General features: G+C 35.8%; 2 protein-coding genes across 2 annotated transcripts; both read left to right on the forward strand.

Annotated features, from left to right (window-relative positions):
• Window positions 1–4,714: 4,714 nt before the first annotated feature.
• LOC102269299 (beta-defensin 110) lies at window positions 4,715–9,677 on the forward strand. Its single transcript, XM_005905115.1, has 2 exons — window positions 4,715–4,769; window positions 9,523–9,677. The coding sequence occupies exons 1-2, from the start codon at window positions 4,715–4,717 to the stop codon at window positions 9,675–9,677; spliced, it is 210 nt and encodes a 69-aa protein (XP_005905177.1).
• A 7,163-nt stretch (window positions 9,678–16,840) lies between these two features.
• On the forward strand, window positions 16,841–16,993 carry LOC138984960 (beta-defensin 110-like). Its single transcript, XM_070360968.1, has one exon. The coding sequence runs from the start codon at window positions 16,841–16,843 to the stop codon at window positions 16,991–16,993; it is 153 nt and encodes a 50-aa protein (XP_070217069.1).
• The last annotated feature ends 540 nt before the right edge of the window (window positions 16,994–17,533 follow it).

The following is a 17,533-nucleotide window of genomic DNA, read 5'->3' on the forward strand; positions in this document are numbered from 1 at the left end:
TCTTACTAATTAGAAATGGTGGCAAAACAAGGGTGGACAGGCCTGGTTTTACAAGAATCAGAATATTCAAGCACATATGATAATGATAAAATTCACTTATTTAGCATAATTCATATGAAAAGGTTTGAATCCACCTTTGGTTAGTGGCCTGAAAATCTTGGAATTCCTATGAAACCACCTTCCTCAATGTCACTATTGAAATTATTTACTAGGCATGCATGCCATTATATGGACTATTAATAAAGTTGTAGTCGTGGTTTTTGATTTTTGATTTTTGATTCCCGATTGATGTGGAAATGCAAATTCATATTATTATATCACTCAGAATTTACTATAATTCTTTGTGCTACAACTTGTATTAAATCTTTTATAAGATTACTAGTTGTAAGGCTGCAGAGACAAATGCAATCTTTTGAAAAATTCCTCTCTTTGTAGTCTGTGCCTATCGTTGTAAAGCTACTTGTCTCTTTGTTTTTTTTTTTTTTTAATAAATGTCTTTAATAATAGTCTTCAATTTACTTAAACCTTTAAAGCTTTATGTCCTAACTGTGTTTTCATTCATTTTCTATTACTGATTTTTTTTAATGTGCCCATTCATTTGGATTTTATATATCCAAGCATTTCTTTAAACCTCTAGATAATGACACTTCTCTCCATAAGACAAGAAAACTCTTTTTTAAAATTTACTTTATTTTTTAATAGACTGCCTTTCAGGGCAGTTTTAAGTTCACAGCAAAATTGAGAGAAAGGTACAGAGACTTCCCCCATAGTACCTCCTCCCACATATGCTGGCAACCCCCATTGTTAACTTCCCCTAGGAGAGTGATGCATTTATTACAACTGTTGAAACTACAATGACATGTCATTTTCACCCTAATTCCATACTTTACCTTAGGGTCCACTCTTGGAATTGTACACTCTATGGGTTTTGACAAATGTATAATGACATCTACCGTTAGAGTGTCATAAAGAGTAGTTTCACTGCACTAAAAACCCTTTGTATGCCTATTCATCCCTCTCCTCTTCCATAACCACTCAGTTTAGTTCAGCTCAGTCACTCAGTCATGTCCACCTCTTTGCGACCCCATGGACTGCAGCACACCAGGTTTCCCTGTCCATCATCAATGCCTGGAGCCTGCTCAAACTCATGTCCATTGAGACAGTGATGCCATCCAACCATTTCATCCTCTGTCATCCCCTTCTCCTCTTGCCTTCAATCTTTCCCAGCATCAAGGCCTTTTCCAATGAGTCAGCTCTTCGCATCAGGTGGCCAAAGTATGGGAGTTTCAGCTTCAGCACCAGTCCTTCCAATGAATATTCAGGACTGATTTCCTTTAGGATTGACTAGTTTGATCTCCTTGCAGTCCAAGGGACTCTCAAGAGTCTTCTCCAACACCACAGTTCAAAAGCATCAATTCTTTGGCACACAGCTTTCTTTACAGTCCAACTCTCACATCCATTCAGGACTACTGGAAAAACCATAGCCTTGACTAGATGGACCTTTGTTGGCAAAGTAATGTCTCTGCTTTTTAATATGCTGTCTGCTGCTGCTGCTAAGTCGCTTTAGTCATGTCCGACTATGTGCGACCCCATAGACGGCAGCCCACCAGGCTCCTCTGTCCCTGTGATTCTCCAGTCAAGCATACTGGAGTGGGTTGCCATTTCCTTCTCCAAAGCATGAAAGTGAAAAGTGAAAGTGAAGTTGCTCAGTCGTGTCCGACTCTTAGTGACCCCATGGTCTGTAGCCTACGAGGCTCCTCCATCCATGGGATTTTCCAGGCAAGAGTACTGGAGTGGGTATGCTGTCTAAGTTGGTCATAACTTTTCTTCCAAGGTGCAAGCGTCTTTTAATTTCATGGCTTCAATCACCATCTACAGTAATTTTGGAACCCCAAAAATAGTCTGTCACCGTTTCCATTGTTTCCCCATCTATTTGTCATGAAGTGACAGAACTGGATGCCATGATCTTGGTTTTTGAATGCTGAGTTTTAACACAGCTTTTTCACTCTCCTCTTTCACTTTCATCACTTTCCTTTTCGCTTTCTGCCATAATGGTGGTGTCATCTGCATATCTGAGGTTATTGATATTTCTCTTGATTCCAGCTTGTGCTTCATCCAGCCTGGCATTTTGTATGATGTACCTTGCATGTAAGTTAAATAAGCAGGGTGATAATATACAGCCTTGACGACTAGCAACTATTTATATTTTTAGTTTCCATAGTTTTGCTTTTCCCAGAATGTCATACGATTGGGTTGGCACCATTAAGTGCATAACTTTTCAGACTAGTATCTTTCACTTAGTAATACATGTTTAATTCCCCTATATCTTTTCATGGCTTGATTGTTAATTTAGTTTTAAGCACTGAACATAATTCCATTATCTGAATATATCAGAGTTTATCCATTTACCTACTGAAGGCCATCTTGGTTGCTTCTAAATGTTGGCAATGATGAATAAGCTACTGCAGACATTTGTGTGAAGGTTTTCACGTGGACATAAATGTTCTGCTTCTTTTACTAAATATCAAGGAGCATGTCCACTGGATGGTACAGTAAGAGTATGTTTATTTTTGTAAGAAACCACCAGTTTGTCTCGCAAAGTGGCTGTTTCCATTTTGCACTCCCACCAGAAATGAACAAGAGTTCTCATGGCTCCACATCCTCCCAGACGTTGTCCGTGATCTGAATGTTGGCCAGCCTACTGGGTGTTTAGTGATAGAAAATTTATTTTCATTAAAGTTGTGTTCTGCACTCACCCTGCGTTGGTCTTTTTGCTGGGCTCAGTTTATCCATGCTATTTCATATCTCACTCCACAAATAAAAATTACCTCATAATATGCCAAAAATCTAAATATAAAAAGCTAAAACACTAAAATTGCCAGAAGAAAATATAGGTTAAAAGTCTGCTTTGTAAGTTGTATCCTTGCTCAATGAAATTGCATGGAAAAAATCTGATTACTATTCTGCACACCAAACCTTCTTTAAGAAGAAGATTGTCCCATGGGCTACCTGTAGCTGTCCCAGTTATGCATACTCTGCTCTTCACCTTCTATAAACTGACAATCAGGAGCCATATAACTGAGTGCTACAGAAAGGCAAATGTGAAGTGGTACATTTTATCACTTAATTTAATGGATAGTGGTTTTCAGAGCAAGAGTGTTTAGGATTTCTTTGACCTGTCTGAGGAGTGAATAGGATAAGGAGGACCCTTGATATACAGTATCCTTCCCCACTGCCTATCATTCATCTATGGAATCTTGTATGTCTTTCACATCTCGTAATAATTTATTCATCTCATCCCTACTATCAGCAGATTGACAGGACAGTGGTTAGAAAAGTTTAAATAACTTAAGAGTTATTGTAGAAAATAGGTCAGGCTTTTGAAAGTGTCTCTGATGGAAACTTTCACATTTGGTCTCTCTTGTTGTTTTTGAATTTCCTAGAGATTCATTTTTAAATATTCTAAACCTTGCCATTCCTTTATCTATAATCATTTATTATGATTCAGGGGCCAGTTAATGTGGTGGTGAGGTTAGTGGGAGGGGACACATGCTTTAAATCTGTGATTTTTTTTTTAACTGCAACATGAGAGGATTTGATTAGACTCTCTAAGCAGCCTCACATTCTTTACCAAACTATGACACAGATTCTGACTCTCTGGTTTGTTTTTCTGATGTTTTGTAGAGTGTATGGATCCAGTTTCCTAGAGTAATATGTGGAGGCTTTTAGCAGTATTAGCATATCAGGATCTTGTTAGAAATGCATTTGTCAGTCTCCATTTTAGACCTACTAAATCAGAGATGCTGAGGTGGGGTCTTGCAATCTGTTTTTAATAAGCCCTCTAGGGGATTGAGATGTAGCTAAAGTTTAAGAACAAGTATCCTAGAAACTCTCTTGACTGTGATAGGATAGAATCAGTTAATTGCTCTGGATGCTGTGTAATACCTGCAGCTCTTTCTCACATATATGAAGTAATAGACCTGGGCAGTGTGCAAATTGGATCAGAAATCACCTCTAGTTCCATAAACAGAATTAAAACCATTGAACCTAAAATTGTGAAATCGGATGATTTATTATATGAAATTCATTTCATACTCAAAAACCTATTGTGTAATTTCCCATACTCATTAGCGACTCCAGAATGATCATGTTAATTTAAATAATTACACGTTATGTGAATCGAAATGTCATTCAACCTCTATCCCTAGTTCTCATTGATTTCATCTGTTAATAGAAAAGATATCAATAGAAACTTTTAACTGTAATTCCTTTAGACTTTTAGCTAAAATCCTGTAATTCAGACATTGAGACATAATTTAATACTAAGAGTATTAGAACATTTAGCTTTATATGTAACATGTAATAGAGGATTTGTATTACTATAATGTTTTTACTTTGGATTGTTTTAGCAATCCAAACACATATCCTTTGAAGTTCCTTAAAGATTGTATTTTCATGAGAGTCTATTTAGGGTAACACAAGTAGGTTTTACTTTTATGAAAAAATTTAATAATGATTTTTGTGACCCTGTTCTTTGAACATAGCACTAGTCAATCAAGCATACAAATGTTCTTGCTATTGGGAAGCCTCAGTAGTTAAAACCACTTCCCAGGAGAATCTATAAATAAAAGATTTCTCTGTTTCCTTATTTGAAAACATTTGACTTGAAAAAGAAGACCTGTTGGCCCTTTTTTTCCCTAAGAAACTTTCTACCATGAAGATTCATCTCTTTTTCTTTATTCTACTCTTTGGGGTCACAATTCTACCAGGTAACATAGAAATGGTTATGGGCATACATGTGCTAATGAATTTGAGGAAGAATCAGTTTTTCCTTGTTAAACGTATAGTAATAATATAAGGATTAAAAGATCTTTAGGATAATGCAATGTCGTACTCTGGATTGAACTCTGGAACATAAAAAGGCAATAGTGGGAAAACTGGTGAAATATGAATACAATGTGTAGTTTAATTAATAGTATAATAGCAATATTAATTTTTTAATTTAGATAAACGTACCATGGGTAAGTGAGACATTACCCTGAGGGAAGTTGGTCTCTCTTATCTTTGCAACTCTTCCATAAATCTAAAATGATTTCAAAATAAAAAGTGTAAAATGCCTGAAAGATCAATTCATTAGTCTCATCACCTTCATCCTGAAACAGAGTTGATTCTTGCGGGAAAACATATTCTTTGACATAATCAACTGGTAAGTGGTAGTTGCTGCGGTATAAGGGAGAGAACTATTTACCTCTTTCTTCTTTTTAAGCTATTTCAGTCTATTTCCAGTCTAGAAAGACTTTCTTAATATTCTGTCCTTGATACTACAGGCAAATCATGTCCCTTGTTGGCCTTTCTTAAGATCACATGAATGTTGAGTGTAATAACTTGTATATGAGCTATATTTTTCATGAGATCTTCCCCCTCAAGGATTATCTCATCACATCAGGTACCTAACAAGATTCTCTTCTCCTGAATTAATGTGTAAGTATGAACTGTACAGAATAAAATAGTAAGTTTTGGAGATGGAGAGATCACTGAGTTTTCCCTTCTCCTTAAAGAGTTTAAAGTGAAAGAGTAAGCTCAAATCTGTCCAGTTTATACTACTGGCACTGAAATTAGGCTCAATTCACTCGCTCAGGAAAATATTCTTTTGTAGTAAGAAGCTGACATTTTTAGGACGAGTGGAAAATGTAATAGATACGTACGAAAATGAATTAACTTATTCTTTCTTTATGAATATTATAAAGTCCATCGTGACAATTTTCATTTTTGTCATTTCATAAAAAATTTTCACATAATAAACTGATAAATTATCTTTTAAAGGTTGTAAGTGAGAAAATTCTACATAGGAGCAAAACATCAGGAAAGTAACAAAATAATACAATCAGTTGTTAATTTAACTAGGAAATAACTCCCTCTACCTCCATTCAAAACTTGTTAGAAAAAGGATCTCTGAATTTTTTTCATATCTAGAAAGGACCAAAAGGAAATTCTACACAGATTCATATAGCTTTTAACATGGGATAAATCTTTTTAAATTTCTTCTTTTAATTTCAACATTAGCTAAAATTAGTAGATCACTATGGCAAGTATTTTTATGTTTTATTGGCATAATTTTTCCTTATAACAACTATATCAGGTGCTCCTAATAATGGCTAATATTATTCATTAATTTATCAATGAATTTTAAATTATGTGTTCTGTAGACTTAGAAATTATATACCACTTGAGACACAGTGGCATAGATTACAACATCAGTGATATTAACTTTTTGTATATTTTTTTCTTGTAGTTTCAAAGTGAGGCCATTATTATTGTTAATCACACATGTACCAAACTTTTAGAGAAATTCTATTGTTAGTGATAAAAATATAAAAGTAACAGAAATATATCAAGATACATATTTTCTTAATAAAATTATAAAGTGTATATGTGAAAATTGGATACTTTTAGACAATAATAAAGCAATAAGAATGTTATCTTTCACCTTGTAGTTAACCAACATATGGTGGCTGAACTAAACTGGATAAAATTAAATGTCTTATATATGACTCTAGAGTTCCTCAGTTGTTTTTTTGTATATCACCTTCAGATGGTGGAAGTTCTCACTCAAAATTCAGATACAAAAACTCATTCATTTCCACTCCAACAGTTACAGATGAAAAAGTGTTTAGAAAAAAATCCTTACATTTTCCATGCAGAGAAATTTCCACTGAAGTCACTTAGCCTTCCTCTTCATTTTCTAGAGGTTATAAAGGCTCAAGTTCAAAAGTCTGTTATTGCTAACAATCACTTTTCTTTGTCTGCTGTGTACTTTGGACATAGGATGGTATAGCTTTGTACAAAAAATGGTAATCATGATTTTCCCTCTGTTTTCAAAAAGGTTAATGATAGTCTAAGAAATAAGATAGCAAGTCAGTGAAAACAAAAACAAATTATGGGTTGAATAGATACTTTAGGAGATGTCGTGCATGTTTTTAGCTTAAAATATTAAGTAGAGTTTTATATATTGTTTAAAGAAATTCCCTAACATGTGAAAATGCTCTAGATGCCAGATGAATGATGCTATGAAGTAATTTGTGAGAGCAATAGAGAGATGACTTTTTTGAAAGTGATCTACAGAAATTTCAGAGAGAAGATAGTATTTGAACAGTGTATCTGAGGACAGAGACACTATACATTTGGCTTCTCACTACATTGCTAGAACAGTGATTTTCTTGCCTTTTTTTCCCCAAGGACTTACGGATTTATTACTTATTTATTATTGGAATTTAGTTGCTTTACAATGCTGTGTTAGTTTCTGCTCTACAGCAAAGTGAATCCTGCTGCATATACATATACCCCGCCTTGCCACTGCAGAGCACTGAGCCCTGTGACATACAGCAGGTTCTCATTAGTTATCTATTTTATACAAAGTAGTGTATACGTGTCAATCCAAATCTCCCGATTCATCCTCTCCCCTTTCCCTGCTTGGTGTTCACAGGTTTCTTCTCTATGTAGAACAGTGGTTTTCAATGAGGGGCAGCTTTGCCACCAAGGAGACATTAGGCAGTGTCTGGAGATCTTTTAGTTTGTACTACTGGTACTACTGGCATCTAATGGGTAGAGGCCAAGGATACTGCTAAATATCCTTCACTGAAGAGGATCACATCCCACAGCAAAGGAGTGTCCAAAGGGTCCATAGTTCTTAGGATGAGAAACCCTGCCCTGGGAGGTGTCACAGAGTCAGACAGGAAGTGAACTTAACAGTTGAATGAATAGATGGATGCTTGCAAAGATGAGTATCAGTGATCCAGGGACACAAGCTTGGGGAATACTCATATTTAGAGGTGAGAATCAGGAAAAAGAAAACAACAGTATTTTTAGAAAAGTTAAAACAAGGGGAAAAAAGGGATGTGGTCAGTTTAGGATGGCATATTGGACAACGGGGTTAAATGTGACAAATCTTGTCAAAATGAGCGTAATTCAAGTTTCTATCACTGGCAAATTATTTATGGGCTTGGTAATAATAACTCCCCTAAAATTATTGAGTGAATAATGATATTTAGAAGTTAGTCTTTAAACTGTGCAGAGTAACTTTTTTGACTGTAAATTGTGTCATAGTCTGCATTGCCTAAGTAATAGTTAGAAGACAGCTAATTTTTAATAGAAGAGGTAGGTTTTATACCAGCTATTTATACCAAGAATATGAATAAAGAATCTGAGTCTATGGTCCCACTAATAAGTATCACGACTCACCACCAACTGTTAGAAATATAGACAGAATATCTGGACAGGAAGACCTGGGCTTTAAAGGAATTATTGGACACCAAACCTTAATGAATGACAGAAACTAGTGGCAAGATTTATTTGCTTTTATACCATGAATATACAGTAAATATTTAAGCCTGACCTTAAAATTTAGGATTCTCCCATGCTATTTCTCCTTACTCTCATTGTATTTTAAGACGCATACCTATCAAAAGTGATGTTAATGTTTTAAAAGTCTTCAAAATAAAGGCCTTCTGAAAGTATGTGGGTTAGCAAATGAAGTAAAATATGAAATTAAAATAGACTGAGTTAGAATGGATATTAGAGGCTATCAGTCCAACATCTCTCAATTCCCTGAGTACTCCCAACTATCCTAAATAATCAACTTCTAGTGAGAATCAACCTCCAAACTACAAGATAAACCATGGAGCTTGGAGCATAATTTTTAAAATCATATTATGGCCAAAAATGGACCCATCTTTTAGTCACTCTTCTTTTTAAAAAAATAAATGCTGACATTAAACATATATATAAGTTCATTTCTTTGGGGGGGAAGTAAGTCTCAAGATATACAAGAGAGTTGTAGAAATTCAGACAAACTGTCTAACATTGCATCTCCTTCCATTAAAAAAAAAAAAAAAGTGAAATCAAGCTGCAATAGAAATCTCTAGAAGGAGAATTCACAAAGCACAATTACTGGGCTTTGCTCCATTGTGTTCAGTCTAAATGTGTGTGAGAGTAAGAGATAAATCATGTGGACTTTTATGGTTACTTGGAACTATCCTACTGTTGCTATTCAGTCACTTGTAAAAAGGAAGTTGGCACACCTAACTGCAGTCCAAGACACTTTCTGATATCCAGGATTTACCTTGCATTAAAGGACAATGCATTCACTTAAACTTCCTCAGTAAGATTTTCACAGTCATAAATTAGAAGGAGGCTTCTTTTGTCCTATTCTATGCTCTTTTGCAGGCTTTCCTGGTGGCTCAGATGGTAAAGAGTCTGCCTGCAATGCAGGAGAGCCAGGTTCCATCCCTGGGTAGGGAATATACCCCAGAGAAGGGAATGGCAACTCCAGTATTCTTGCCTGGGGAATTCCATGGACAGAGGAACCTGGCAAGAAACAGTCTACGGGGTCATGACACAATCCCATGTTGGACACAACTGAGTGAATCCCACATCACATGCTCTTTTGCTTCTCAGATATTCTCCTTTTAAAATATGAGTGTCATAGTTAGACTGCTAATTTCAGTCATTGTTTCCTTCTTACAGCAAGAAAAAGATTTCCACACTATGGTAGTGTGGATATGAGGAGAGAGTGCGCAAAAGGTAACGGTCGATGTAAAACTGAGTGCCATATATCTGAAGTTAGGATTGCTTACTGCATAAGACCTGGATCTCTTTGCTGCTTGCAGAAGTACAGATGACAGAAGACAAGAAAGAGACACAAGCTCCAAGAAGAAGGGACCAGTGTTACTGTCTTCCTTCACAGCCTTTCTGTCCATCCTTCTAGGCCTGTGTATCACTATCGTGCACAAAGAATTAAATAAAATTTAATAGTGAACCATTCAGAAGTGGTTCTATGTCACACACGCATCTGGTGCCTTTTATTTCCTCTTGATGTCTCGGTACCAGAAACAAGCATGATTTCTTTTATGCAAGTTCTTCAAGAACTATTCACATTTCTATATGCCCTGTGCCAGTTGCCATAAACAATGCTGGAAGAAACCCTAGGTCAGAGGTAGTGACCCATCTTATTTCTGAGATACATGCCTCCATGGAGATGTTCTGCTATTTTGTTATTAAATGCTGTTTATAGACTATCCCATGGAAAGAAGTATAAATCCACTGAATGTGTGAGGTAAGACACTGAGATACAGATCTCTCAAGTGTCCCCTGAGAGAGACAGAGGTGGAGTGAGAGAATGGGAGAGTGTAAACAGAAGAGCAGAGGAAGGTCACAGTCACTCCAGTTCCTACCCAGCTGTTTACATAGTGAAGAAAAAATCTGTATCTGGAGAATGAAGAGGGAGTGTGAGGGGAAGAAAATAATTTCATAAAAGAGAATTCTGACCTAGGAAGTCAGAAACTATGACTAACAGGTGAATTCAGCTCCTCCATCCTGAGAGGTGAGCCTGTCTGAGGAGACACAGGCAGCAGATGGTAGGAGGAGGGATCTTCTACCTTTAGCTCCGCTCTGCCAGACTCCTCTCACTACCTCCTCTGAAGGTCCGACGGTAGGTTTCCCCACGGTCCTCTCAACAATGCATACATATCATACATTTTCTACTCAAAACATGCAAATTCTTCTTCTTTTATGATTTTAGGAATACAATTTAGTAAATTGTATCAATTCAGAATTCTTTTTAAAAGAAATCATCAATACCACAACAGAATAATAAAAGAGAAATTTCCCTTCCTCCTAAAATAAATAATCCTTTGGTCATTCAACTAAAGAAAAAAGAAATCTATTGAGTGGAGACTTATGTACCAGACTTGGACTCAGAAGGATGCAAGTATTTGCTGCTACTGCTGCTTCTAAGTCGCTTCAGTCGTGTCCGACTCTGTGTGACCCCATAGACGGCAGCCCATCAGGCTCCCCCGTCCCTGGGATTCTCCAGGCAAGAACACTGGAGTGGGTTGCCATTTCTTTCTCCAATTCATGAAAGTGAAAAGTGAAAGTGAAGTCGCTCAGTCGTGTCCAACTCTTAGCAACCCCATGGACTGCAGCCTACGAGGCTCCAGGCCCCAGCTACTCTCTTGATATGTTTACCATTGTGTCTCCTCCCATATTCTAAATGCAAATATGAAATCTAAGGGTCTATGTGCATACTGAACATTATCTATTACTGAAAAATGCATGGAAAAATCATTTTTCCCTATTTAGATAACATTTCTAGATATATTTCTTCCACAAGAGACTGTTTAATTTTCAATTTTAATTTTATTTTAAAGTTGAATTTATTTTTTTTAAATAATTATTTTAATAAACATGAGCTCCCATTGAAAGTGAAAGCTCCTTAGTCGTGTCTGACTCTTTGTGACCCCATGGACTATACAGTCCATGGAATTCTCCAGGCCAGAATACTGGAGTGGGTAGCCTTCCCTTCTCCAGGGGATCTTCCCAACCCAGGGATCAAACCCAGGTCTCCCACATTGCAAGTGGATTCTTTACCAGCTGAGCCACAAGGGAAGCCCAGCCACAAGGGAATACTGGAGTGGGTAGCCTATCCCTTCTCCAGCGGATCTTTCCGGACCAGGAATTGAACCACAGGCTCCTGCGTTGCAGGTAAGCTCCCATTAAGAAATAGTTATTTGCTAGGCATACATTAGAGGCTTACCTGCACTCTTTCACATTTTAACAACTTAAAATAGACTTTGTTTAATGTGTTGCCTTGTAGTGTAAATATCTTCAAAAGTATTTTTACAACATCCATTTCAAAAAGACTTTCTCAACCTTAGCACTTATTGATATTTTAGTCCAGACAATTCTTTGTTGTGGCAGCTGTCTTGCACTCTGTCTTTAGCAGCAAGATTTTTCTCCCCACTCCAAGCCTCTATCCATCAGATGCCAATAGCACCCTTTCCCCTTAATTGTGACAACAAAAATGTCTAACTACATTGTTAAATATCTCCTTTAGGGGGCAAAATCACTCATGGTTTAGAGTCGTTCATTTATAATTAAGCACTCTTTCTCACAGATATGTAAAGATATAAATGGAAACCAAAAAAATTAGCAGTGTTTTCAGACAACCAGTAAACGTCCCATTTTACGAGATGAAATATCTCTTTGTTTATAAAAACCTGTAGCTATTTTCTTTTATGAGAACAAATTAGATATTTATGAGAACAAGTATCTATTAATGATTTCTTTTAAAAAGAATGCTATTACAAATGACCTAGAGATGATGATACGTTGATGACTCCAGAAAAAAAATTAGCCTAACTTTTGAACAGTAAATATACCAGTCACATGAAGAAGGATATTAGTAATTTAAATGCTTGAGGTGAAAGTTTGAGTATTATCTACCACCAGATACTGGGTCATCATTACCTCAAGACCTGTAAAATAGAATCGGGAAGCCTAATATACTATTAATATGGAACAAATAAGAATTGAAGTTTTTAGTGACCAGCAAGAAATGGTAGATGGTGAGAGGTTTCTTAGAAGACATTTGAGGCATTTCTGAACATGCACTATAAAGAAAACCAAAACCATCCAAAGTTTTCATTTGGTCTCTCCTTGTTTAATCCAGTGTATATTCAAGCTGCCAGTCTCTGCCTTCAGAACAAGGAACAAATGTGATAATCTTGAAGAAGGTAAACCCATGACTATCAAGTATGAAATTAATATTCTTCCCTGCAGAAATCTTTTAATTGCATATGATATAAATTGAAAATTCTCTAGAATTTAATGAAGTTCTGCAGCCAGAAAAGAAAGACATGTCACAGATTATTCATATTGTCTTCAGAATTTATTAGCCAAAAAGGAAAAAATGCTTATAAATGCGAAGATTTCTGGTAACTTTCTTGCTCATGCACTGTAACTTTCATTACATTTATTGACCAAACAGCTAAATAATCTTAAATTAGTTAGCTCTCAAGAGCTGAAAGTTTACATTTTCCCCTCCTTTGGCCCAGAATCTAAATTTCCATGACATTATGTATTTCCCTTTATTTTTAGTGTCCTGTCTCAATTGGTCTTGATGAAATAGACACCACAGGGTATCGGATATTTTTGCTATTATTCAGTAGCTCAATAACACTTAATCAATTAAAAGCATCATGTTGAAAACATCGAATTCAAGGGCAGGACTAGGAAAAGAAGAATTACCATACAGTCCTGATATCATGCATTCAAACCCGATCTATCTCAGAATTTATTTGACCTCAGTGTCCTTGGGCAAGAACAAAATCTAATTTATTTAGACAGCATCTGATTAATGACTTGTTTCTTCCCAGGTATGATGTCATGGGTTTTAGATTTGAAGATTTAAAAAATTACAGCTTCTGTTTTAAGGCACTCATTTATTGTTTACAAACTTGAGTTTTAAATACTATTCAATTTGATAGAGTTAAAAAATAAATAGCACAGGGGATCTGCCCCCAAGATCAACATCAACTCATAATACTGACTATAAGTGAGTTAGATTCTGCCTTCCTCACCCCTTCATTATTTTTACCAATTCAATAAATACTAGTTGAGAACCTACTGTGGACTGTAGCCTACCAGGCTTCTCCGTCCATGGGATTCTCCAGGCAAGAATCCTGGAGTGGGTTACCATTTCCTTCTCCAGGGGATCTTCCAGACCCAGGGATCAAACCCAGGTCTCCCGCATTGGAGGCAGATGCTTTAACCTCTGAGCCACCAGGGAAACCCAAAGCGGTGGAAATGAGATCCTTAACGTGAGAGTTGTCTCTGACTCTTTGCGACCCCATAGACTGTAGCCTACCAGGCTCCTCTGTCCATGGGATTTTCCAGGCAATAGTACTGGAGTGGATTGCCATTTCCTTCTCCAGGGGATCTTCCCAACCCAGGGCTCGAACCTGGGTCTCCTGCATTGTAGACAGACGCTTTACTGTCTGAGCCACCAGGGTCCATGTGATAAGATTGGAACATATCAGTAAACAACACAAAAATTCCTAGATTTGTGAAGGTATATTTTAAAGTTAGAGAAAAATACAAACAGTACACATAATATATAAGCAAATTATATTAGAAGGTAATAAATTAAACAGAGGTAGGGACCCCAAAATGCTGTTGGGCTGTAGTAATTTAAAAAGATCTTTTAGGGGTCTCTTATGTATACCTGTGGCAGATTCATTTCGATATTTGACAAAACCAATACAATATTGTAAAGTTTAAAAATAAAATAAAATTAAAAAATAAAATAAATAAAATAAAATGAAATTACCATTATTGTACTGATGCAAAAAAAAAAAAAAAAAAAAGTTGCAATTAGAGCAAAAAAATGAAAAAGGCAAAGATGTGATACCTGAGATTTGTGAGAAATGCCAGTGAGGCAAGAGTGGCTGGGCAAGAGTGACTTAGAAGGAGAGTCCTGGGTGAGCTGGTCAGAAAGAAAGTGCACATACAGATTAGTCGGAGCCTTGCAGGAACTAGGAAGGATCTTGCCTTCTATTCTGAGAGAAAGCCAGGGGATTTTAGCCAGAGGAAAAACATTCTTTGAATTTTGTTTTAAAAAGACACCTCTGAAGTGCTTTCATGATTAGGAGATATTTAAATAATATGGTAATATATAATGATAGCTTGGTCCAGGGTGGTAACCAAAAAAAAAGACAGTGAGGAATGGTAGGATTATGGATATGTTAAAAGTAGAGTTAGTCAAATTTTAAGAGATCTTTTTTTCCTTTAAGCTATTTTCTAATCTGTCTCTTTCTATTCTTGATCAAAATTCTTAAAAAACAGCCCAGACTCATAGCCTCCACTCTGTCAAATCTTGTATACTCTTCTCTACAATACAGTTACCTGTATCAATTAACTGAAAATCTTCTTGCTAATATTATAAATGTCTTCTTAAAAGCAAATCCAAAGGCCTATTCTAATTCTTCATCTTGCTGGAATTCTACATGTGGCTGGAACTGGTCACTATATTGACAATCATTAACTGACTTCCCCATTTTAATAGTCTCTTGGATGCTGTGGCCTCTAGCATTTCATCCCTGAATATCCCTTCTTCTTGTTTTCCCAAGATTATCTTGTTTATTACAATGACTTCTTCTATCCAAAAGTATTTTTCTCAATATCTTTCTCAAACCACAGAGCTGTATTTATTACTAGTTTAGAACTTATATATTTTGCTGGTTTCCAAAGTTTTTAATCTTGATATAGCCAAACAAAAAGCCATCTTAAAGACATTAACTTTCTTCTAAAAATTCCTTTAAAATACTATACTTAATGGTTAGAATATATAACTGACAGACCAAGACTGGCCAAGTGAATTTCCAGCTCATAAGAAGGAACACTGCTCAAACTTTCCAGGTTCCTTAAGGTCTGGTCTATGTTTAAAGATCACCTCTAAAACTGAACAGGATATCACAAGAAACTCAATTACCCTAAATCCAAACCCTGGCAAAATAATTCACTATTTCTAGGTTGACCTTGAGTCATCTATTTAACTACTCTGTTTTCATTTTCCTCATCTACAAAATGAGCATGACAACAATACATTCTTTGTGAGGTTGTTACGAGGACTAGAAAATGAATTTAATGTATTTTAACAAACATGGATTTGATGGATTGACAAGATATTGAGGTCTCAGGAATATTGATTAGTTTAAAAAGTACTACCCTGGCAAAATTTTCAAAAAGGTAGGAGCATCAACATGCACACACTGTCGGGGTAAGATGGATAGCTGGTTAGAAGTTGTGGTGGTACAGGGAGCCCAGTCTGGAGCTCTGTGATGACCTGGAGGGGTGGGAGATTTTTAATGAATTACTCTACTGTATGTTTTCTGGCACACACATATGCAGTATTTAATGTTCAAAATGTATGTGTTGTAGCTATGTTTATTACATTCTGTAGAGCAGATGAGTGGATGCTTTATCCAAGATAAATAAGTACCATGATAAAATTGAAGGAAAAGAATAAGCTTGACCATCAAAGTATCTTCTAAAGCATTCACTGCTTTACAACTGGCTTTTTAAATTGAATTTTTAAGAAAAATAAAATCTAAAAGTACCAAAACTATTTGCTTCTGTTTAATATAATTTAATGTATGAATACAAAGCTGTGAATCTGGAATCTCAAAACTTCTTTCTTTGCGTTGTCCCAAATGAATCACAACAAACTAAGAGGCTATGGGGGGCTCCATTTTCTACTAAATAATGTGCAACAAAGCTGTTTTTCTATGTGCATCTATACATGTTTTAGTTTTTAATAAATTACTGTATGAGTAAATATTTTCATGCCTACTGTGTTACAGTCATCCAGAATATATATATATCAAGTAAGAGATAACAAAGAATCAGAAGAAACCATAACTCTCATATAAGGGTTTATATTTTGGCTGCAAGAATAAAGTATTGCAACAAATGTTCAAGAAAAATACGTACAGTGAAGTACAAAATTGTGTTATGTAGACTGTTAATAAGAACATATCCATTTGCTCTGTATAATGAAAACAATTTCAATTAAGAGTAAGATCTGGAATTGACAAAGTATTGAACAAATGATACTGTAAAGAAATAAGGATAGGTTTTTAAAAGTGAGAAAACATGAAAATGAAAACTATAGGCTTTTTAAAAACTATAAACACCATCTTAATGGAAGTCTGGGAAAGTCAATGTGCTCTTAATAATAAAGTAAGGAAAAAAGATAGGCGAGCAAGAGCCCCTAGGAGCCACTTGAAGTTTAATACTGATGTGAGCTGTAAGATAAGGTAAAAAGTGTATATAAGTAAAATGTTTTTATCTTGTTTATTGTCAGAAACAACTGGTAAATTGTGTTATAAAACAATTTTACTTCTCAAATGCTCCATCTCCTATGCACATGATCTCATGACTAGTAAGGTTTTCTTTTACCCTGAGTAAAAAGTCCCCCCTATAAAAAATTAGATTGATGTCTAAGATGTCTTTCTTGATTGCAGCCAAAAATGAACTTGAACCAAAGTATAGATTTGAGAGATGCCAAGACGTGAAAGGAATATGTAAACCATTTTGTGACGATACTGAGTATGATTACGGATATTGCATTAAGTGGAGAAATCAGTGCTGCATATAAATGCTGGAAATCAGAGTATGATTGAACATCAGAGTCTGGAACAGAGTTGCATCGTATTGACCCAAGAGTGGGTAAAAAGAAAATGTTTTCCGTATTGAATGGAAATATGTACTTTTGAATCTTCAATACCATTATTTACACAAATAAAAATACTCTGCAGTCTCTAACCTGTTTATTCTTTGTACACTTTCTTCATATTTCAGATGGAGGAACATATTAATTCAGCAAGGGAACTCTCTAATTGTGCTTATCATCTCATTTTGACCACTTTTGCTACTATAGGAACTAGGAAAGAAAAGATATTATTTAGTTTAACAAGAGATTATTAATGTCATATACTCTTGTGTGCTTAAAATTATTTAGGCTACTTTGTCTGAAATACTTAAATTATACTGTTTACATGGATGTCGATATATCTTGTGATCCCATTTAATCAAGACAAGTACTAATTTCTGGACTAGCCACTTCAAAGGTGAACATATTAGCTGTCAAGCAGAAAACAGAAGACACGCCAGGGCCTACAAGGAACAAAGAGAGACC

This window comes from Bos mutus, chromosome 23 (assembly GCF_027580195.1).
Source record: "Bos mutus isolate GX-2022 chromosome 23, NWIPB_WYAK_1.1, whole genome shotgun sequence".
NCBI classification, from domain to species: Eukaryota; Metazoa; Chordata; class Mammalia; order Artiodactyla; family Bovidae; genus Bos; species Bos mutus.

Excerpts from the sequence above, each read along its gene's own strand:
- LOC102269299 (XM_005905115.1), top strand. The coding sequence starts at position 4,715 with ATGAAGATTCATCTCTTTTTCTTTATTCTACTCTTTGGGGTCACAATT. Across the intron at positions 4,770-9,522 it reads TGGGGTCACAATTCTACCAG|CAAGAAAAAGATTTCCACAC; the intron begins GTAACATAGAAA and ends TCCTTCTTACAG.
- LOC138984960 (XM_070360968.1), top strand. The coding sequence starts at position 16,841 with ATGTCTTTCTTGATTGCAGCCAAAAATGAACTTGAACCAAAGTATAGA.